General features: G+C 34.4%; 5 protein-coding genes across 5 annotated transcripts in view; 2 read left to right on the top strand and 3 right to left on the bottom strand.

Annotated features, from left to right (window-relative positions):
- Positions 1 to 728, bottom strand: part of LOC100632239 (N-chimaerin-like) — a 4,815-nt gene extending 4,087 nt beyond the window's left edge. Inside the window, exons 1-2 of the mRNA XM_003385404.3 lie at positions 323 to 728; positions 8 to 63 (exon numbers count right to left, since the gene is read on the bottom strand). Coding sequence (XP_003385452.1) covers positions 8 to 63; positions 323 to 647 — 381 coding nt within the window. The 5' untranslated portion in view covers positions 648 to 728. The remainder of the gene's footprint in view (positions 1 to 7; positions 64 to 322) is intronic.
- A 39-nt stretch (positions 729 to 767) lies between these two features.
- On the top strand, positions 768 to 5,338 carry LOC100632114 (N-acetylglucosaminyl-phosphatidylinositol biosynthetic protein-like). Its single transcript, XM_011404705.2, has 14 exons — positions 768 to 834; positions 883 to 973; positions 1,049 to 1,114; positions 1,219 to 1,341; positions 1,393 to 1,568; positions 2,283 to 2,398; positions 2,494 to 2,601; positions 2,776 to 2,885; positions 3,230 to 3,312; positions 3,515 to 3,600; positions 3,658 to 3,785; positions 3,845 to 3,900; positions 5,034 to 5,136; positions 5,188 to 5,338. Exons 1-14 carry the CDS (start codon positions 818 to 820, stop codon positions 5,230 to 5,232), a joined length of 1,308 nt encoding a protein of 435 aa, XP_011403007.2. The 5' UTR covers positions 768 to 817; the 3' UTR covers positions 5,233 to 5,338.
- A 687-nt stretch (positions 5,339 to 6,025) lies between these two features.
- Positions 6,026 to 7,437, bottom strand: LOC109581057 (uncharacterized). The gene is made up of 2 exons (XM_019994809.1): positions 7,159 to 7,437; positions 6,026 to 6,979 (listed from the first exon to the last, which is right to left on the bottom strand). Exons 1-2 carry the CDS (start codon positions 7,334 to 7,336, stop codon positions 6,225 to 6,227), a joined length of 933 nt encoding a protein of 310 aa, XP_019850368.1. The 5' UTR covers positions 7,337 to 7,437; the 3' UTR covers positions 6,026 to 6,224.
- Positions 7,438 to 7,599: 162 nt separating this feature from the next.
- On the top strand, positions 7,600 to 8,706 carry LOC100631988 (60S ribosomal protein L18-like). The gene is made up of 5 exons (XM_003385402.3): positions 7,600 to 7,687; positions 7,871 to 7,957; positions 8,038 to 8,145; positions 8,194 to 8,416; positions 8,472 to 8,706. The coding sequence occupies exons 1-5, from the start codon at positions 7,685 to 7,687 to the stop codon at positions 8,612 to 8,614; spliced, it is 564 nt and encodes a 187-aa protein (XP_003385450.1). The 5' UTR covers positions 7,600 to 7,684; the 3' UTR covers positions 8,615 to 8,706.
- Positions 8,707 to 8,736: 30 nt separating this feature from the next.
- Positions 8,737 to 13,069, bottom strand: LOC100631862 (nuclear pore complex protein Nup85-like). Its single transcript, XM_019994836.1, has 19 exons — positions 12,941 to 13,069; positions 12,529 to 12,847; positions 12,211 to 12,362; positions 11,401 to 11,577; positions 11,297 to 11,343; positions 11,126 to 11,249; positions 11,032 to 11,069; positions 10,870 to 10,975; positions 10,677 to 10,786; positions 10,517 to 10,600; positions 10,401 to 10,466; positions 10,227 to 10,277; positions 10,074 to 10,174; positions 9,576 to 9,693; positions 9,424 to 9,524; positions 9,269 to 9,368; positions 9,170 to 9,224; positions 9,018 to 9,119; positions 8,737 to 8,931 (listed from the first exon to the last, which is right to left on the bottom strand). The coding sequence occupies exons 1-19, from the start codon at positions 13,067 to 13,069 to the stop codon at positions 8,839 to 8,841; spliced, it is 2,073 nt and encodes a 690-aa protein (XP_019850395.1). The 3' UTR covers positions 8,737 to 8,838.
- Positions 13,070 to 19,242: the final 6,173 nt, after the last annotated feature.

Below are 19,242 nucleotides of genomic sequence, written 5' to 3'. Positions count from 1 at the left end.
GACTTACTGGTTTTTTACATACAACTTTCTTTGGTCTAGGAGCTTGCTGTTGTAGTTGATACACTGGAAAGAAAGTGAGAGAAAGAGAGTGAGAGTTTTAATAGAATTTTTATAGAATTGAAAGTGACAATTTCAAGGGAAGGAGAACTGAGAAGAGGAAATCATTCATTTTTTATTAATAAGAAACAGAAATGGCTGAGGATTGGGAGAGAGGCCTCAAAAAAGAGTAGAAAATAGAGGAAAGAGTTTAAAAAGAGAAGAAAGGAGAGGAGGAGAAGAGGGGGAAGTAAAAGGGGGAAGTAAAAGGGAGAGAGCTACTCACAGTAAGGATCCCAATATTGAGCAATGTCATCTCCTTCACTGTGGTATGATCCATCATCACTGTCAATCTCTTCATAATCATCAGACAAAGCAGTCCTAAGCTCCTTCTCCTTATGCTGATACTCGTAATATCTGTCCTGGGATTGTTGCTGCTGGTGTTGCTGCTGTTGTTGTCTTGAATGAAAGCTGTAGCTTCTTTGTCCAACGGTTGGCTGCGGATTTGCACCACCTTGAGGCGTCCTCTGTCGGATGAGGCTCGCACTATCAGACCTCCCTCTTCCAGAGTGGACCCTGGCACTGCTTGGGATCGCAGCTACAGTAGACATCTTTCTTTAGCCTCTTGACTTCTCTTTCTCTCTGACTTGAAGAAAATAGTGTCAGTTAGCGAAATGCGGATGTATGTTGCAGCCAGCAGATTTTGGACCCCCGCCAACTCCGGGCACGGTGTTATACGGGAAAATTAGTTCCGTCTCCGCCCCCACGGCAATGAAGAAAGATGAAGCACTGCATTTGGTCAGTGAAAAAAATAGTGCCATGCTCATTTTCTTTATTTTCAAACAGCATGGTGTCTGATTTCTTTTATCCAAACACAGGAGGGATAGAAAATCATATTTTCACCTTATCCCAGCACCTCATTAAGCAAGGCCACAAGGTGCTATAAACTCTCTCCCAAAACTGAAATCACATTTTATAGTGACAGTTATTACATTTAGCTGTTTGTTAATAGGTCATTGGCATTACTCATCAGTACAACGATAGAGTATGTGTGCGGTATTTATCAAATTATTTCAAGGTACATGTTCATCCAAAACTTAATAATGACAAACAATATTTTTATACTCATATCTAATAAATGGGATTGCTGTTAATAATTAGTGGTCAATTATAATCATATAGGTTTACTATGTCCCGTTTCCTTGCTTTTATCTGGAGGGGACTTTCCCATTTCTCTTTTGTTCTTTTGGAATAATGAGAGAGATATTCATCAGAGAAAATGTGACAATCATCCATGGGCATGGGGTACCATACATTATTAATATGAAATTTAGTCTTTCTATCTTTTCTTTTTAGGCATTTAGTGGCTTGTGTGGTGATTCTATGTTTGCTGGGAGCGTTCTAGGTCTTCCTACTGTCTTTACTGATCACTCGCTATTCGGTTTTGCTGACATTAGCTCTATCATAACAAATAAATTTTTAGAGTTTTTTCTCTCTGACGTTAGCAGGGTCATATGTGTATCTTACACAAGGTATGACTGGCTTTTGGTGTGTTAGTGTAAAACTTCTGTTTGTAATAATTACTGCTAGTAGTTCCAGGATAATTGTAAGAACTTTTATGGTCCTCAGGAAATAAAGTATTAGGATTAAAAGCCCCTGGAAATATATTTTTTATGATGAGAGATTTATCAGTGGCACTGTCAGCATAAGGAAATGATAACTAGTCATGGAGCCAAATTAGGAGAATTTTATACTTTACACTTGTCGGTAATCTGGACAATGCAAATAATACTTTTAAAAATTCATTTTATTGCATATAGGTGGAGGTTTGTTTGTGTGAAAGTATGTACATCTTAAGAGTGAGGGTTTGGTGGCTTATTAAAGCTTATATCATGTGTGCTTGATAATTGCATGAAGCTATTCCAATAAAGCAAATCAAGCTTAGCTAATGACGGTTAATGTTCCTGGCATAATTGGTCAATGGTTCCAGTAACTACTGTGATCTGTCAGTCAGGGGGTCTGAGTTCAAGGTTTAAGTGTGATGCAATGTCTATTGACGTTATCATAGGTTGATACAGACAGTTTGATCAGTGACTTGACACTGATCACATTCATTTCATTTTTTCACATAATTTTATGATAACTGCCAATTCCATTTATTTCTTTTCCTCATTTCACCCTCTCCCTCCCTCCCTCCCTCCCTCTGTCTCTCTCTCCCAATCTTTCTCTCTCTCCCTCTATTTCAGTAAAGAGAACACTGTACTACGTGCAGCACTAGATCCTAACATTGTTAATGTTATTCCAAATGCCATTGATTCTCTGATGTTCAGTCCCGACCCAACCAAAAGACATCCTAACATGAGTGAGTCTGTTTTGTGTTTTGTATCATTATCTTAACTTCAATCAACAATACGTGATCGTACTATCTCACTCTATCATTAAATGTTTTCCTCTTAGTAACAATAGTCATTGTGAGTAGGCTGGTCCTCCGTAAAGGGGCTGATATCATGGCAGCAATAATCCCCATTATCTGTGAGCGATATCCTGATATTCAATTTTTAATAGGTAATGGTAGTTTTATGTATTCTCTACTCTCATGCATTTTACCTTGTCAGTCCCTCTCCTCTTTGATCTCTCTTTCACAATACAAACCAATTAATTATTTCCTACTCTCTCTCTCTCTCTCTCTCTCTCTCTCTCTCTCTCTCTCGTCTTTCTTTTCTCTCTCTCTCTCTTCAGCTGGTGATGGTCCTAAGCGTGTACTAATAGAGGAGGTGAGAGAAAAGCATTTCTTACAAGAGAGAGTTCAGCTTACGCCTGGTATGATACCTCATTCACAAGTCCGTGACGTAAGAGACTAACTTCCGACACAATCCACTATTGTTATTATTATTATTATTATTGTTGTTACAATAAGTCCTCCGATTGTCCCTTGCCCATTAGCAGTGAATGTTGTCATACACAGTCTCACTAAAGGCCCAACAGACACTTCACTAACACACACACACAAGCACATTCTCATTCCATAGCATACAAATAAACACACTCTTACTTTATTATAATTCATAATACAAATAACAATAACATTATTAGCTGTCCTGTAAACAAACGCTCCTTACCTTTTATGCACATTCATGATTCTTACACACATACTTACATGAATAATTACATTATTCTCAATGCTCGATGGTAGATATTGGTACAAGGTGATATATTTCTCAATACTTCGCTGACTGAGGCTTTCTGTATGGCAATTGTCGAAGCAGCATCGTGTGGGTACGTGTGTGTTTAAATACACAGTGTTCACTGTTACTGTAATGTTAATGCGTTCACATTTGTATATTGAATGCAAATGTTCACATTTATGTTCACTGATAGTAATGTTAATGCTACTGTACTTATCTAATTTATGTATGTTAATGCTGTATTTAAATTTCTATTATTATTTAATTTATTTATCTTTGTTTGTTTATTGTAGGTTGCAAGTTGTTAGTACTAATGTTGGTGGTATTCCTGAAGTACTACCAAACGATTTGATATTATTAGCGGAACCTAATGTATCATGTAAGCCTACCTCTCTATCATTCTCTTTTATATTTCTTTCTCTCTCTCTTCTCTTAGCACTGGTTGATCAGTTAGAGGTTGCTATTACTAATCACAGGTCAGGCTCAGTAATGCCAGCACACGTGAAGCATCAGAGAATAAAAGAATTGTATAACTGGTCCTCTGTGACAGAGAGAACAATAAAAGTAGACATAAAAATAAATGAATTTTATCATCAAATAATTATGATTATTTTAATTAATAGGTATATAATAGCACCTCGTCAAGACCTGGTACCCTTACTATTGAAAAACTACAAAAGTCAGTTAATAAATATTAATAGTTATTAATGGTTATTAATGGTTATTAATGGTAGTTATTAATGGTTATTAATAACTTTATTAAGAGGCATGACACTTATTGTGTACCTTAAACTGATTACCGACAAAATTGAATAATAGTGACCTAGTAACAGCCATTGTTTTGATGCATGAAGGTGCAAGATGCCAAATTGGTAACTAAATTATAATGCACAAATCAAATCATGGTCCAGTAGTAATAATTCGCTTTGAACATTGTAGCCCAAATGAGCAAATAAAATAAAACACACATGCATGTATGTGCATGTACATGTACAGTAGATACTAGCAAAAATACATATATATACATGTACATATGCATTACAACATTCTTTGCATTTACTGGCATGTACATGTACATGTGTGTACATGATGGTGATTGGTTTGCGTTAATGTCCTGTTGATATTAGAATATGATTCAATGATGTGAGTGTCAACTCATCCTTATAATTACACGTGTACATCAATTAAATGTTAAACAAACGTCTGCATGCCTTGCATTGGTAGTTTCCCTGCAAAAATGCACTTCTTTGCATTTTTTTAATTGGACTATTGAGCATGATGTGCACACGTGTGTGCTTTAACAAGCATGTACATTAATGACTGGTAGTTTTAATGATGACAATTTTGCTCTTAAAAAATTCAACTAAATGAAAGCTCTATATATTATTCTAGAATGAAAGGACTAGTAATATTAATGATAGGTCAAAGACCCTGGCCCATGAAGTTTGGCCAAATTTTGAAGCAACTTAAAAAAATTTTTTTAAATTTAATTTTGGTTGGAATTTGACCAGCTACACAACAAAAAACATGTGTATGTATTAGAAAAATTATAAAAATGGAAAATTTTATTCTAATCACTGTACAGTATACATGCCTGTACTCACTCCTATATTAAGCGAATGATGTGATTTTAGAAGAGGATAAATGGAAATGAAGGTCTTGGGGTTAAATTTCTAAGGATGCCACTAGGCCCACTACTGTTTGTTTGTTTGTGTCAATGCACCCATTCAATGGTACACTACCTCTCAATTGCACATTAAATATTATTAGTGGGTGACAAGTAAGTTGTGAGTTCATTTTATATTTTTGTAGGTATTATAATCGTGGTTCTATTGTCATAGCTATTATTTATGTTCTCGGGATAGCAACGGCTCATTTATTGTTGTACATTATTGAGTGGATAAGACCTAAACATGTAAGTTGTGAAGTTAAAGTTGATTTATGTAACAATGTTTTGTTTTTGTAGCTTATTGATAAAGCAGCCTCTTTGCCAAGACAAAAACAAGAATAGCACATGAAGAATTTTATGTTAAATTTTATTACATGAAGTATAACTCTTCTTTTGTACTGTAATATGCACTAGCTTGAAATTCAAGGGGGCAAATTTTTTTAAGTTACTCAAAAATTCCCTGTACTTGTACTATAGTACAGGGTCATTGGCCAAATTTTGCCGAAAATGAAAAGGAGACAATTCTCTATTTTTATGATTTTTTAAAATACATATGCATGTTCTTATGTTGTGCAGAAAATTTGAAGTGATTCCGATCAAAGTTAAATTTTTTACAAATTTTTAAAGTTGCTCAAAAATCGGGCTGAAGTCCCTGTACTATAGTACAGCGATTTTGGCCAAATTTCACCAAAAATGAAAAGGGAGCAATTTTACATTTTTATAATTTTTTCTGATACATATACATGTTCTTATGTTGTGTAGAAAGTTTGAACTGATTCCGATCAAATTTAATTTTTTTATGAATTTTTTAAGTTGCTCAAAAATTGGGTCAAAGTCCCTGTACTATAGTACAACGATTTCAGCCAAATTTCACCAAAAATAAAAAGGGAGCAATTTTAAATTTTTATAATTTTTTTCTAATACATATACATGTTCTTATGCTGTGTAGAAAGTTTGAACTGATTCCGATCAAAATTAGATTTTTTTACGAATTTTTAAAGTTACTCAACAATTGGGCCAAAGTACATACATGTACATGGTTTGGGCCAAATTTTGCCAAAATTGAATAGGAGACAATTCTTTATTTTTATAATTATACATACATGTTCTTATGTTTTGTAGAAACTTTGGGTAAAATTGGATTTTTTTAGAAATTTCAAAAGTTGGTTTAGAATAAAGGAGAAAAAAACATGGACCCTTTTATAGTCCATGTATCTACTATTTTATCAGAAATGGTTCAGAGAGAATTCATTATATTTTCTGATGCATACAATAATAAAATAAAAATTCAAAACATGTAATTGGATGATTAAAAAATTTAATTTAAGTTAAACCTAATTTCTTCGTCTAAAAATTCTAGAAAAATTAAATTCACTGCTCTCCCTCTCTCTCCTGTTCCTCTCTCTTCCCCTCTCTCCCTCCTCCTCCTCATCTCTGAGTGTTAGCTTCTCCAGTGCATAACGAGGTTTCCGAGCCAGAGGCTCTTCATAGTCAATAGTTTTGAAAGACTCCCAAAAGTATAGCGACTCGAATAATTCTGCCAAATCACTAAAAGTGAGGTTCTGCCACTTGTCCTCAATCTCTTTCTCCTCCATAAACTCAGAGCTGGCGTTTGTCACAAAAAATGCAAGCACATCTCCTTTGTCGACTCTACCACTTCTAATATCATCGTCTGTCCATGGTCGGGGCACATAGAGTGTTCCGACCCACCCTACGAAAGGATTCCCATAATTAATAAATAGTTTTTGAGAAGGAGGTAGTGGTAGTTCATTAATCCTGTTGTAAGTCCTTGGGCCCATTGCATCTCTTATTGTCACTCTACACAGTTGTTTGAGAGATAGAGAATGCTTTTCTAAATATTCGACAATATGGTCGTGTTTCTTGAGGTAAGCAAGGTCAACGGGTAGCTGACCCCCGTGGTTATAGAGAGAGGAGTTTGCACCGTAGAGCATACAGAGAGAAAGGAGGGTGAGGTCACCGACAATAGCACATTGGTGAATGATGGTCCAGCCCCTTTGATCAGCAGAGTTAGGATCGGAACCATTGTCTAGCAAGTCCTTTGCTATTCTTATGTAAGCCGAATACTTTGCTAATAATAAATAAAGGAAAAGAAAGTTGTCAACATAGAACACACTGTCGTCTAATTAGATCTATATTGATTTAACTAAATAATTATATTTATATATATGCATAAGATCAAGAGTAGATTGAATTCAGGTTTGCAATTTTATTTTATTTTATATTTCCATACAGTATAATAATACTTACTAGTTTCTGAATAGACTGTAGTTGATATATAGCCAACAGTAGGGCAGCAATAGTCTAGTAAGGTCCTACCACTAGCATCTCTCCTGTTTATATCAAAAGTTCCTTTATTATCCTTTAAAAATTGTTTCAGCTCATTCTCTTGCTGATTTACTACATAAAACCACAACTGATCAGCCATCAGATCAGTCACAGATCAGTCTGTCGAGTGAGGGAGTTTTTTCTTTGCTTGTTCTCTTACTCTTAGCAGTTTAGATTGATTGCTGAAGTCACTTGCTCATTTTATGGCCAGCAGATTATTTTTGCTAGCTAACTCTGTGACATAATTGTTATTGTTGCCAAAAATAAATCAAACCGGATGTAATCACCTCATTATCTCAATTCACTTCCGGTTCAAGACTCATTTCCGGTCATTTTTTACTTCCGGTTTCGTTTTTTTTACTTCCGGTTAAAATCAGCCCCGCCCTTTAAAATTTTTTAAGGCTGAGCACATGCGCGGTGTTGGCCTTTGGTGAAAGAAGAAAAAGGGATGGTAAGTGAAACTATTATCCACATCAATCATGCATAGACTCCATGTATTAGAGTGACTGTATTTACTAGATAGTACCTTGATATACATATTGGATTATTTTATTGTTGCTTAGTTGCCTCTGTGCATTTTAATTCAGTAATAATAAATTTAATTATTATAATATTGACACATGATATTTTATAGGGTATAGATATAGACCATAGGAATAAGAGGAAGGTGTATAGGAGGGGGCCTAAGTCTAATGATGTCTACCTAAAGCTACTAGTTAAAGTAAGATATTGAATTCGATGAATTAATTCATTAATAATGTTTTGTACAATGTATTTATTATTATTAATTTTTGTGATTAGTTGTACAGGTTTCTTGTTCGAAGGACTAAATCTCCTTTCAATCGTGTTGTCCTGAAGCGTCTCTACATGAGCAGGACCAACAGGCCACCTCTCTCTCTCTCTCGTCTCGTACGTGTCACCTCCTCTCTTAACCACACCCATTCTTTGTCTTGTTAGGTTATGCAGATGAAGAAACCCGATCGTAGTGAGAAGACAGCTGTTGTTGTTGGTACCGTCACTAATGATCACAGGCAGTGGAAAGTGCCCAAGATGACAGTCTGCTGCCTTAAAGTAACTGAGCAAGCTCGGGCTAGGATTGAGAAATCAGGTGGTGAAATCATCACATTTGATCAACTTGCGTTAAGAGCACCTCGTGGACAAAACACAATCTTGCTTCAAGGCTAGTAATGAAAGTCCCTGAACTATCAATTCATAATTCTGTCATTATTAATTAGGTCCAAGGAAAGCCCGTGAAGCTGTCAAGCATTTTGGTACACCTGGCGTTCCGTTTAGTCATTCCAAGCCGTATGTGAGATCCAAGGGAAGGAAGTTTGAGAAAGCTCGTGGAAGAAGAAAGAACCATTCTTATCATAAGTGATCACATGACTAGAATAATGTTGCATGTGTCATCACATTGTATTGTTTTGATTATAATAATTATAATTCAAGAGATAATGATTGATACTGATAGTATATAAAATACTTCATTCCCTTCCCATGAGACTGAATATCAAATTCTTTTGTGGAAGGTTACAAAAGTAATGCATGATTTTGTGTGTGCATAGGTGTAGGGTCTGTGGTGTGTGTGTGCTGTCTTTGATGTTAATGCTTTCTTTCTCTGAGGACAAGGGATGATTGTAGATTCCTCACTAGTGCTAATCTTAGTAATGATATCTTGTTGATACTGAACTCATCCTTTAAAAGAAAAGGAATATTTTACATTAGTACTGGACTGTACAGCAGTAAAATATATAATTTAAGATCATAAATGGTTTAATTACTTGTGACGTTATCATGTCTTTTTGATCAGAGTATGAAGAGGTGTTGTCAATCTCTTGTAGTATGTGAAGTAATTCATATGTATCAGCTGAACTGAATACACACTATAATGACAATGGAAAGGATAGGGAATACAGTTAATAGACAAACTGACCTTGTCAGGTATTTGGAGTAATGGAATAGAATCAGTCAATAGAGTCAACCAATATCTAGAGAAGAGAAATAGAGAGCACTTGTGAAATGATACTGATACTTTTTAAGAGTGATTCCTGATGTTAGAAGGCTGACTAGTAACTGTCCAGCTGCCTCGTAATTACCAAAACTGTATTGTTTGTGAAAATCTCTATACTTACCTAGTAAAGAGAATAATATTAGTAATAGTAATTATGATTATTAGGTTGTATTTACTTAAGAAGGCAAGCCTGTTGCTGAGGAGGACAGCATCACCAAGATAATCAAGAATACTGAGGTCACCAAATTCACCGATACTCTCATAGAAATCAAAATACCTAGAGAGACACAAAGCAAAGGATTCTCTGGCAGTCCTTCCCTTTCCTTACTTCTCAGCTAGGAAGGCAGCAAAGGTAGCATCCTGTCCTTTGATGCACCAGGTGAGAGCTGATCCCATCCTACCATCACCATAGCACCTTCTCGCTAGTACACGGCAGATACTCTGGGCTATAATATAAAATACATGCATGATAAGCATTGCTCATGTGAGCTGTAATGCAGGGTTCCCCACAGGATTTTGACATAGTGCTCATGCAGGTTCTTGTCAGTAGATTTGAAAGTTGCTCAAAATTTGTGCAAAAGTCCCTGTACTATAGCACAGGGACATTGGTCAAATTTCGCCATAAATGGCTAGGAGAGAATTCTTCATTTTTATAATTTTTTCTGACACATATACATGTACTTATGTTGCGTACCAAGTTTAAGCTGATTCCAATCAAAATTGGATTTTTACGAATTTTTAAAAGTTGCCCCAAAGCCATGTACATGTACTATTTTTAGCTGACTAAGCATGCTTTGTGGGAAACCCTGCCGTCAAGTGATCCAACCTTCTTCTGTCATTTCATAGCGTTGACAGAGTCTTATCAGTTTAAGAGCTTTAGTTGAGGTGGTCAGTGGAACTCTCTCAACCAGCGAACACATAAAATGTCTTTAATAAAAATTAAATTAATATTCTGACGATCGTTAATAAGCATTTGTACCTTCCTTGTGTTGGACAATAGCTTAAATAACTAATAGCAACTTCCCACAAACTAAAACAATTAAAAGAAAAATACAGTGAATTAATAGATTTTAGCATTTTCAATAGTGACTATAATAATTATAAGAAAGTTTCCATAAAATATTATTCCTTTGCACAAAAATCAAATTCTTACCTTGGATGTACAAAGAGTGCCGTTGCATATTCTATTAATAGGAATTCGCTCAATTGACTGCCGTACCTATTAAAACCACACCCATTTAATGAAGACACACCCACAACTAGACTCACTCTAATTGTGATGTCACTAGTGATCCCCGATGATGCAACAAGTTAGTCATGTGACTGACAAACCACCAATTACTCAATTTAGAACTAGTGAAAATAATAATAAATACATTGTACATTGTGACATTTAAAGCATTTTAAAAAATATACTCTAACAGCTTACCTAACCATTTTTATTACATCAATCACTTTATTCTCAAGAGCTGACAATATAAAGGTGTCAAAATAATATGGAGCTGTTCCTTTGTGATCGCAATAGAGTTTAAGACAATCCTAGAGGAGAGAGAGGGAGAGAGAGAGAGAGAGAGAGGGAGGGAGGGAAGGAGAGGTGGTTCTGTCTCTGTTGTTCCCATTACCTTAGCAATGACGTGTAGGTCATAATCAGTGCTGAGAATGAGTGGAGAAGTGTAGAGGAGTCTACCAACTAACATATCATACCACATCTTGCAACAATCAATGACTCTGTTAAATAAAAAAAATGAAAAAAAAAACTAAATTAAATTATAATCTAAACCTACTCTGGTCGACTGAAGCAGCTTTTATCACCACACAATAACTAAAGGAGAGAAGAAAACAATTTAATATAACAGTACAGACTACTATGTGACATACTCCACACAGTAGATTCAATTGTGGACAGCCAACAAAGTCCTGTCTGTCTCTCCTCCTCTTGCACTCCTGATTCCATACAAACCAAAGACCCATCAGCTCAGTCCTGGAGTGACCTATCACTGACCTACAACATTACTACTCATAACAATAATAATATTATAGCAATAATACTTTATCATTGGGACTTTACGTAATAATTCATCAATGCTATCAAAAACCTAAGAAAGGAATATATATTATAATGGTATCTATACTAGTGCACCAATTGTACTTACTTTTTTATTTTCCTTACAATATGAAGAATAAGTTAGTAATTTCCGTACATCATCAATCCTTCCTTGTAGTGTTAGTCTGTATACGATGCTCCAGTAGTCTTGATGAGTGTCAGGACGGACTCCACTCATTACATCATTCATTACATCATCAGTGTCTCCTCTATCATGCCAACGTACCTGTTAACATTAATATATCACATAAATGTAATCATACATAATATGTCAGCTTGTGAGGTATGATGTTTAGCTTGATTAGTAGAGCTTTGTAGGAAACCCTGATCCATGGTGCTTTGTCAAAAATGACTAGGAGAGATTTATCCATTTTTATAAAATTTTCTGATGCATATACATGTTCTTATGTTGTGTTTCAACTTTGAGCTGATTCCAATCAAAACTGGATTTTTTAATGAATTTTTAAAGTTGCTAAAAAATCAGGCCAAAGTCCCTGTACTGTAGTACAGGGTCTTGGGCCAAATTTCACAAAAATGACAAGAAGAGAATCCTCCATTTTAATAATTTATTTTGATACATATAAATGCTCTGATGTTGTATATCTAGTTTGAGTTGATTCTGATCAAAATTGGATTTTTTATGAATTTTTAAAGTTATTCCAAAAGCCACACACTATAAAGCAGTACTTGTCACCTCATGAAATGTTCTCACTTATCACACTTTGTGGAAAATTCTGTTCCTAGCTATAATCACTCTCCCACTCTGATTTCTCTCTCTCTCTCTCTTCTCTCTCTCTCTCATTCCTTTCCCTCTCTTTCCTAAAGTTAGCTCTTCTTTCCCCTCCCCTCTCTCTCTTACCCATTCCAGCAGTTGCTGTATAAGGCAGCCAACAGGCAATGTCTCAATGAACAGTATCTCACACAAGTGCCACAGAACATTCAGCAATGAATACATCTCAAGCTGACCTTTTATGTCTTGTAACTCATTCTCTTCTAAATCAACATTCTCACCTAAAAAGAAAAATAAAATAATAATAATAATAATAATAATAATAATAATGATGATAATAAAATAATATAATTAATATTAGTAATTATAATAAAACATTGTCCAAAATAGGAGTAATTATATGAGAGACATGTATTATCTTCCCTTATATTAATTCAACCAACTCACACTCATAATTCAGTCCTTGAGTGCACTCATACAAAGCTACCCTGTAGAGTCGACTGTATTTAACACACACATCAGGGTCCATCCCTTTCCCTGCATACTCCTGTAGCTCCATAAAGAAGGCGTGGCTTTGACTAACGAGTTTCCGTACAGAATCAGTTGTTAGTACAATGCCAGACCACTGGACCTCATACAGGTCAGTACTAGTGGCAGTCTCCTTGTCGCTGTTGCTATGATCATCATCATGGTCATCATAAGGAGCGGTGAATATTGCTATTGAGTTTCTTGGATTAGTACGAAGTAAAACACGACCACAAGTGTGCTGAAGAAACATAATCAAATTTTTAAAAATAATTTATATGTACTATTTTTATCATTTAAAATATTTTTATATTTTTCTTAATAATTTATTTACCACTTCACTCATTGTCAGTGAACTGGTTGCCTCCTCCTCCTCTTCGTCTCCATTATATCCACTACCAGCACCAACTCGACTAGCACTGCTCCTCTCTTCATCATTTTCATCATACTCAACATCCGCCATTTTATTTTACCAACGTCACGGTCACACTTGTTAACGCCCACGGGCGCCGGGCATGCATGCACGAGAAAAGCGAGGGCGCGCGTATGCAGTTTTATGCGCTAGTATCCATAGCAACCCTCAGTCCCGCATACAGTCTAGTATCTATGCGCACATCAATTTCCCTACAAAACGCGACGCAAAAGAAAACTAACCTGCTATATGCTCAAGTGGTCTTGCTCAATTTCGTGCAATGACTACGGAAGCCAGTGCTAATGATAGCCTGGATCCAACTTGTCCTCCGCATTCAGCAAGTTTTGCTGAAGTTTCCAACAGACAATTAGGTGAGTCTGTTTGAAACACAATAATATCATAACTATTTTAGGTATCAATGATCATTATTTTGTATATAAAGAAGTCAGGAGCATTTCTGCTGACTGGAAGCAATTCACTCAATGTCTTCACCTTACACAAGATACAATTCGCATAGTAGAAAAAGATCATGGTAAAAAATGTGAAGATTGCCTGTGGGACAGTCTTGAACGTTGGTTGAAGTGGGAAAATTATGATTGTAGGAATTATGGCATTCCATCTTGGAGGTTGGTATGCATAGCTGTTAAAGAAGCAGGTGACCCAGCATTGGCAGACAAAATAGCTCGTACGCATCCTCAACCAGCAAGAGCAGGGGTTATTTCAAAAATTTATGTATCAGTTGAAAGAAATTTTGAGTTAGTCAACAAGCTATTTGACCTGCAACTTGCATTTTCAGATGCTCTTGATGAAACAAAAGAATCTTTTAAGAAAACTCTTCTTCCAGATGTCATCGATTACCTTGAAGGTCGCATTTTTGCACTGCTTGGACCTCAAAGAGGAAAAAGTCCAGAGGCAGAGACAGCTATAGAAGAACTTCAATGTAAGGTTACAACATTCTCAGATTTGTTTCGTATTTTGCAACTAAAGTATTTATCTTGGTTTAACTACGAACTCATTATTCTACTTGTTAAGAGATTTTTGCCCACTAATAAGACATTGAAGCGCACCTGGTTACGTTATGAAAGGAAAATAAAAGATTATTTCAAGACCAGTGGTGTCATAGTAAAAGATGCTGAAGATGTACAATTCGGTGAAAATAATAGCCCTCCACCTGGTACAAAAATAATGGTTGTTAGAGTTGATAATGACAGCTATACATTAGATGATCTTTTCTTCCTTCGTAAAAAATTACCAAAAGAATTAAATGTTCCTGAACATAATCTTTACCTCAGTTTTGTTTATACTAGTTCTCTTTATTTGGAGTATTGGGTCCCTGATTTTGTTTATGTGTCTATATTTCCTTTGTCAAAGGAACAAAAAGTGGGGTTAGCTGATCTTGGGATTGCTGAAATAATAGATGGAGATGGGAAACATTCTTATGATTTAAAAAAGGTATTACAGCTGAGCTGTAGCTAATTATTTACATGTATGTGGGATTAAAGTTTCATGTGTGTCATGAAAAATTATAATAATAATAATTTTTTACAGTTGACGCCTTTATTCTAATCCATAAAATTTAATCCTGTGAAAATGGCTCACTATACTTTATAATTAATCTGGTTTATTATTTAATAGTTCAAAACATCAGAAAAATCCCATCACTCCACTTCTGATAATGGTAAGTCAAGTCTGTATAATTTTGTTTATCAATATCTTATAATGTGTTAATTTTTTAGACTGCTTTGATCATAAAGTTCAACTCATAGAGAAGGTAAGAGATTTTTCATGCATATTATCATCTTGTAATAATATCTTGTAATCATTGGCATGCATGTTCTTTGCACCAATATGTTCGAATTTTGATCATAATTAAAAAACAAAACCCTATGATTCAAAAAGTCACCTATTGTCTTCATGGGCCATGTACATGTACATGTAGCACACATTTATTTTTTGATGTGCTTATGGGATATGTTTATGATGGGGTTTATTGTTTATGATCATAGTTACTTTCAGTCATTATGTCAGACCATGCAAATAGTCCTACCCAACTGAAGTTAATTGTAAAACAACATACAGTATCTCATAATGACCACTAGATTTTATATTATCAAGAGCAGATCTACTATTGATATTATTTATACATCTACATGTACCTAACATCCTCGTGTATATCCAGTAACCCTCAACATCTGTAGTTTATCTATAACATGTATATCTGATGATACAATTTCTTACATAGCCAATAGCTACCAGCCATCTACTTTTTGCTGGAATCAGCAACAGAGATTTAGGTGGGTTTTATTGTCCATAACACTATTCACTTTAACTTCACAGGAATTAATGATTTTGATGTTGTATACAACAAAGTTAAGAGTATTTCTGCCAAATGGGTTGTATTTGCTAAATCACTTCACCTTGAACAGCTAAAAATTGATCACTTAAAAGAGAATAAATCTTATGATCCAAATTATTGTATAAAAAAGGTACTTGAATATTGGTTGAAAAGAGATCGCAAGTACAAGCAATATGGTGTTCCATGTTGGAGGTTGGTATGTGTAGCCATTGAAGAAGTAGGTGATTCAGCATTAGCAAAAGAAATAGCTTGTGAGCATCCTCTACCAGCTGGAGTCACTTCTTTAAAAGTTGACGAAAGAAATTTTTCATTACTGAGCAAGATATATGAACTGCAGATAGAATTTGCTGAGGTTCTTCAAAAAACGATGCAATTCTTCAGCTCAAAGTCAAATTTTCCTGAAATTGTTGATTTTCTAATAAAACACATTATTTCCTCACTTGGTCCTCATAGCTCTAATCCCACTTTAGTACAGGCAGTGAAAAAGGAATTTAAAAACATTAAATCAATTGAAGAATTGTTTACACTTCTGCAGCAGAAGTATTTGTCATGGTTTAAGTTTGATTTTATTATCAAACGGCTTATTGAAACATTCATGAGTAGGTACAATGTACTGAGAAGAAATTGGCGGGATTATGAAAATAAGTTAAGTAGTTACTTTAGTGAACAAAATTTAGGTAAATTCTATTTAAAAGATGTCGAAGGTGTACAATTTGGTGAATTCAACAGTCCTCCAGCTGCTACTATAAGAGTTATTGCTGAAATTGGTCGTGAAGACTACTCATTATATGATCTCTTTATGTGTTGTAAACACAATTTAATAGCAAAAGCTGCATTAAATGTCCCAGGATTTTATATTTACTTCAGCTTTGTTTTTAACGGTTCTTATTTGGAATATTGGATTCCTGATTTTATTCATTCTCTCATATTTCCTCTGACTAGTCAACAAAGAATAAGTTTACGTGATATTGACATTACAGAGCTATCATCTTCAATTCAGCAGTTATCCACCGATATGGATCAAGTGAAGTTATGGTTCCAGGAAATAGAAAAAAGGTTAAAAAAGTGTGATAATTCACTTAGATATGTTTTAGATGGTGTAGACTATTTCATTAATCAAATGATTTTGAAACACTTAGCTAAATCTAAGGAATTTGATCCAATCATGAATGAGTTTAAAACCAAACTACAATCAAGTAGAAACCTTCAAGAGCTTAAAAAACACTACAACATTTTTATTGAAATTTTGGAAAAATTAAATCTAAATGTTGTTATATCTAAACTTAAAGAAGATTGGTCAGCTTTACCAAGCAAAAATACAAAAGGAAGAAAAAGTACATGTGTGTGAACAAAATTTTAAATTTTATACGCTATTGTAATTTAGGTTATTTAACGACTGCCAAGCAAGTACATGTAGATATGTCATCAAAAAGTTGTACTAATTTTGAAAAAGTAAGAGTTTTACTATTCTTAATTTGTGCTACGAAGAGTACATAATGTACTCTTGGTGCTACCAATTGCCATTTTGAAATTTATCATTGTATTTGTTAATAGTTACCTAGATTTAAATTGCATGTAACCTTATAAGAGGACCTTCATTTGATATGATGTACATGCCTATTATCATTATAATGATACATCATTATTATCTAAATGTTGTTAAGATTGGTCAGCCTCACCAAACAAAAATACAAAAGGAAAGATAAGTACTTTTGGTTGGTTAACAACTGCAGATATGCCATCAGAAAGTTGTACTGATTTTGAAAAAGTAAGAGTTTTACTATTCTTAATTTTTGTTGCCTAATTTGCAATTGCCATATTAAACATTGCATTTGTCACTAATTATCTAGATTTACATTGAATGTAGTCTTATAAGAAGACCTTTATTTGATATGATATGCATGCCTATAAATTTGATTATGATTAACAACCCCACTGAGACTATTATCATTGGATGCTAAATATAATCATGAGTAAAAGTAATTCATGAATGTTGTTAAAGATATTGTTAATTTTTATAAAGGAGGTAAGAGATCAGCCAATGAAAAGAAGACCTAGTAATAGTCAATTTGTGATTGGAAACCAACCTGAATTACCTGATGTTATTATGCATGCACAAATAGTACTTGGATCGCAAAAGGTAAAATAAAAAATCCATGCATAAATCTATTTATAGCTACAGGAAAGCACATCAACTCACAATGTAGTTTCGCATGGTAAATTATTACTTACCAATGGCTTCAAAGAGGATATTCAATTAAGGAATGAACCAAGTAAGACTTTTAATTACATTAGAATCTTTTATGCCTATTATATTTTCATTATTTTCATTTAGAAACTAGACAATTTGAAATTTCTTTTACTAAAATGAAAGACATCATTTTACATGAAACCATCCCTTGCAATTTATTTCTAATTGCTTTCTTGGGTCTACCTTTCTCAAGAAAATCAATTTTAATTCATAATTTTTTGAAAGAAGCAGCATATACTATTCCTAATGGTCTTGATGCTTTATCAACTATTGAGTACAATGAAAAAGGCTTATCTGTTTACAACACAACACTATTGCAGCGTAATTCAGATAAGTACCTTTGGTTTATTCTGGCTAGAGAATTAAAAGAAGCACATCCTTGTAGTTCAGCGATCTTAAGTATGAGCTATTTTTATGACTACAGTTTAAATATTGTTTTTAATGGTGATGCAAATCAAATTTTTCAAGACACGATTCTTGACGCTCATTTTAATGCTGTCTGTAAAAGTTTAAAGCAAAGAGATTTAACTGAGTGTAATTATGAGTTTCAACGCATGCTATCCTCAAGAATGGTTGACGTGAATATAATAGATGACGGTACCAATGCAGGAGCCAACAAATTTTTTACTTGTATTTTTAATCACCTGAGCTACAATTTGGGCTTTGTATGCTTATCAATTAATGATGTGCTAAATAGACCATCCAATCCAAGCCATAAAAGTGCTGATATAGCAGCTATTAATACAAGAGTTTTACACATTATACGCGATGCTCTTAAAATGCATTTTTCTGCAGCGCCCTTTATTTTCATTATTATTTGCTCTGAGAGAGACACCGAAAATGATCGAAAAATAGCTAAAGATATGCTTCTGGGAGCAATTACAAATCTAACCTATAAGCAACCACTCAAAGCAACAGCATTAGTTCTTGATCCATATTCATTAAATGACATGAAAAAATTAAGGAATGAACTGGATAGGGAAGTAAATGAACAATGCATTTCAAGAAGAGATATCAAATTGTCATGGCTATTTTTACGTAGTGCACTGCATTCCTGTTCAGAAGACATAATCATTTCTTATGAGAAATTAAAAAATATTGCAGAGAAGTTAGGAATTAAAGGAATGGAGGTCAAAGAATTTTTGGAATTGTTTTCTAAATTTATGAGCATCCTTTATTTTCCATCATTCAAACCTCTGCAAAATGTTATTATTCTTCGTCCAGTGGAGTTTATCAACACACTGTCATTACTCTTTAGAATACCAGATGGGAAAGCAAATTTTAATGGACTATATACAATTGAGCATATAAGTGAAATAATTTGCAACAAAGAGCTAGCAAATGTAATCATAGATGTATTATGCTCGTTTGGCTTAGCAATGAAAATGAAAAGTGATCCATTCATTTTTGTACCTTTGGCAAATAGTAGTAACATATTAGAAAAGTCAACTACTACAAATACATCATTGTTTATAGTTTATGAATCAAGGTTGAATTTATGTGACTGTCAGTGTTTTTTTGCATCACAATTACTAACACATAGTCAAGGCCCTGGTATTAAAAAATCTTCTTTACAAGTTGGATTAGAGCATCGAAATATCTTCAAAATATTTTTGC

The sequence above is a fragment of the Amphimedon queenslandica genome, unplaced genomic scaffold, assembly GCF_000090795.2.
Source record: "Amphimedon queenslandica unplaced genomic scaffold, v1.1 AMPQUscaffold_13465, whole genome shotgun sequence".
NCBI classification, from domain to species: domain Eukaryota; kingdom Metazoa; phylum Porifera; class Demospongiae; order Haplosclerida; family Niphatidae; genus Amphimedon; species Amphimedon queenslandica.
The sequence above is the reverse complement of the archived record's forward strand: the minus strand, read 5'-3'. Positions and strand labels throughout refer to the sequence as shown.

Excerpts from the sequence above, each read along its gene's own strand:
- LOC100632114 (XM_011404705.2), top strand. Across the intron at positions 1,115-1,218 it reads ATTTATCAAATTATTTCAAG|GTTTACTATGTCCCGTTTCC; the intron begins GTACATGTTCAT and ends ATAATCATATAG. Across the intron at positions 2,886-3,229 it reads CTCATTCACAAGTCCGTGAC|ATATTGGTACAAGGTGATAT; the intron begins GTAAGAGACTAA and ends GCTCGATGGTAG.
- LOC109581057 (XM_019994809.1), bottom strand. The coding sequence starts at position 7,336 with ATGGCTGATCAGTTGTGGTTTTATGTAGTAAATCAGCAAGAGAATGAG. Across the intron at positions 6,980-7,158 it reads TACAGTCTATTCAGAAACTA|CAAAGTATTCGGCTTACATA; the intron begins GTAAGTATTATT and ends ATTTATTATTAG.
- LOC100631988 (XM_003385402.3), top strand. Across the intron at positions 7,958-8,037 it reads ACCTAAAGCTACTAGTTAAA|TTGTACAGGTTTCTTGTTCG; the intron begins GTAAGATATTGA and ends TTTTGTGATTAG. Across the intron at positions 8,146-8,193 it reads CTCTCTCTCTCTCTCGTCTC|GTTATGCAGATGAAGAAACC; the intron begins GTACGTGTCACC and ends TTGTCTTGTTAG.
- LOC100631862 (XM_019994836.1), bottom strand. The coding sequence starts at position 13,069 with ATGGCGGATGTTGAGTATGATGAAAATGATGAAGAGAGGAGCAGTGCT. Across the intron at positions 9,525-9,575 it reads GCTGCCTTCCTAGCTGAGAA|GTATTTTGATTTCTATGAGA; the intron begins GTAAGGAAAGGG and ends GTGTCTCTCTAG. Across the intron at positions 8,932-9,017 it reads AAGACATGATAACGTCACAA|GATGAGTTCAGTATCAACAA; the intron begins GTAATTAAACCA and ends TTTCTTTTAAAG.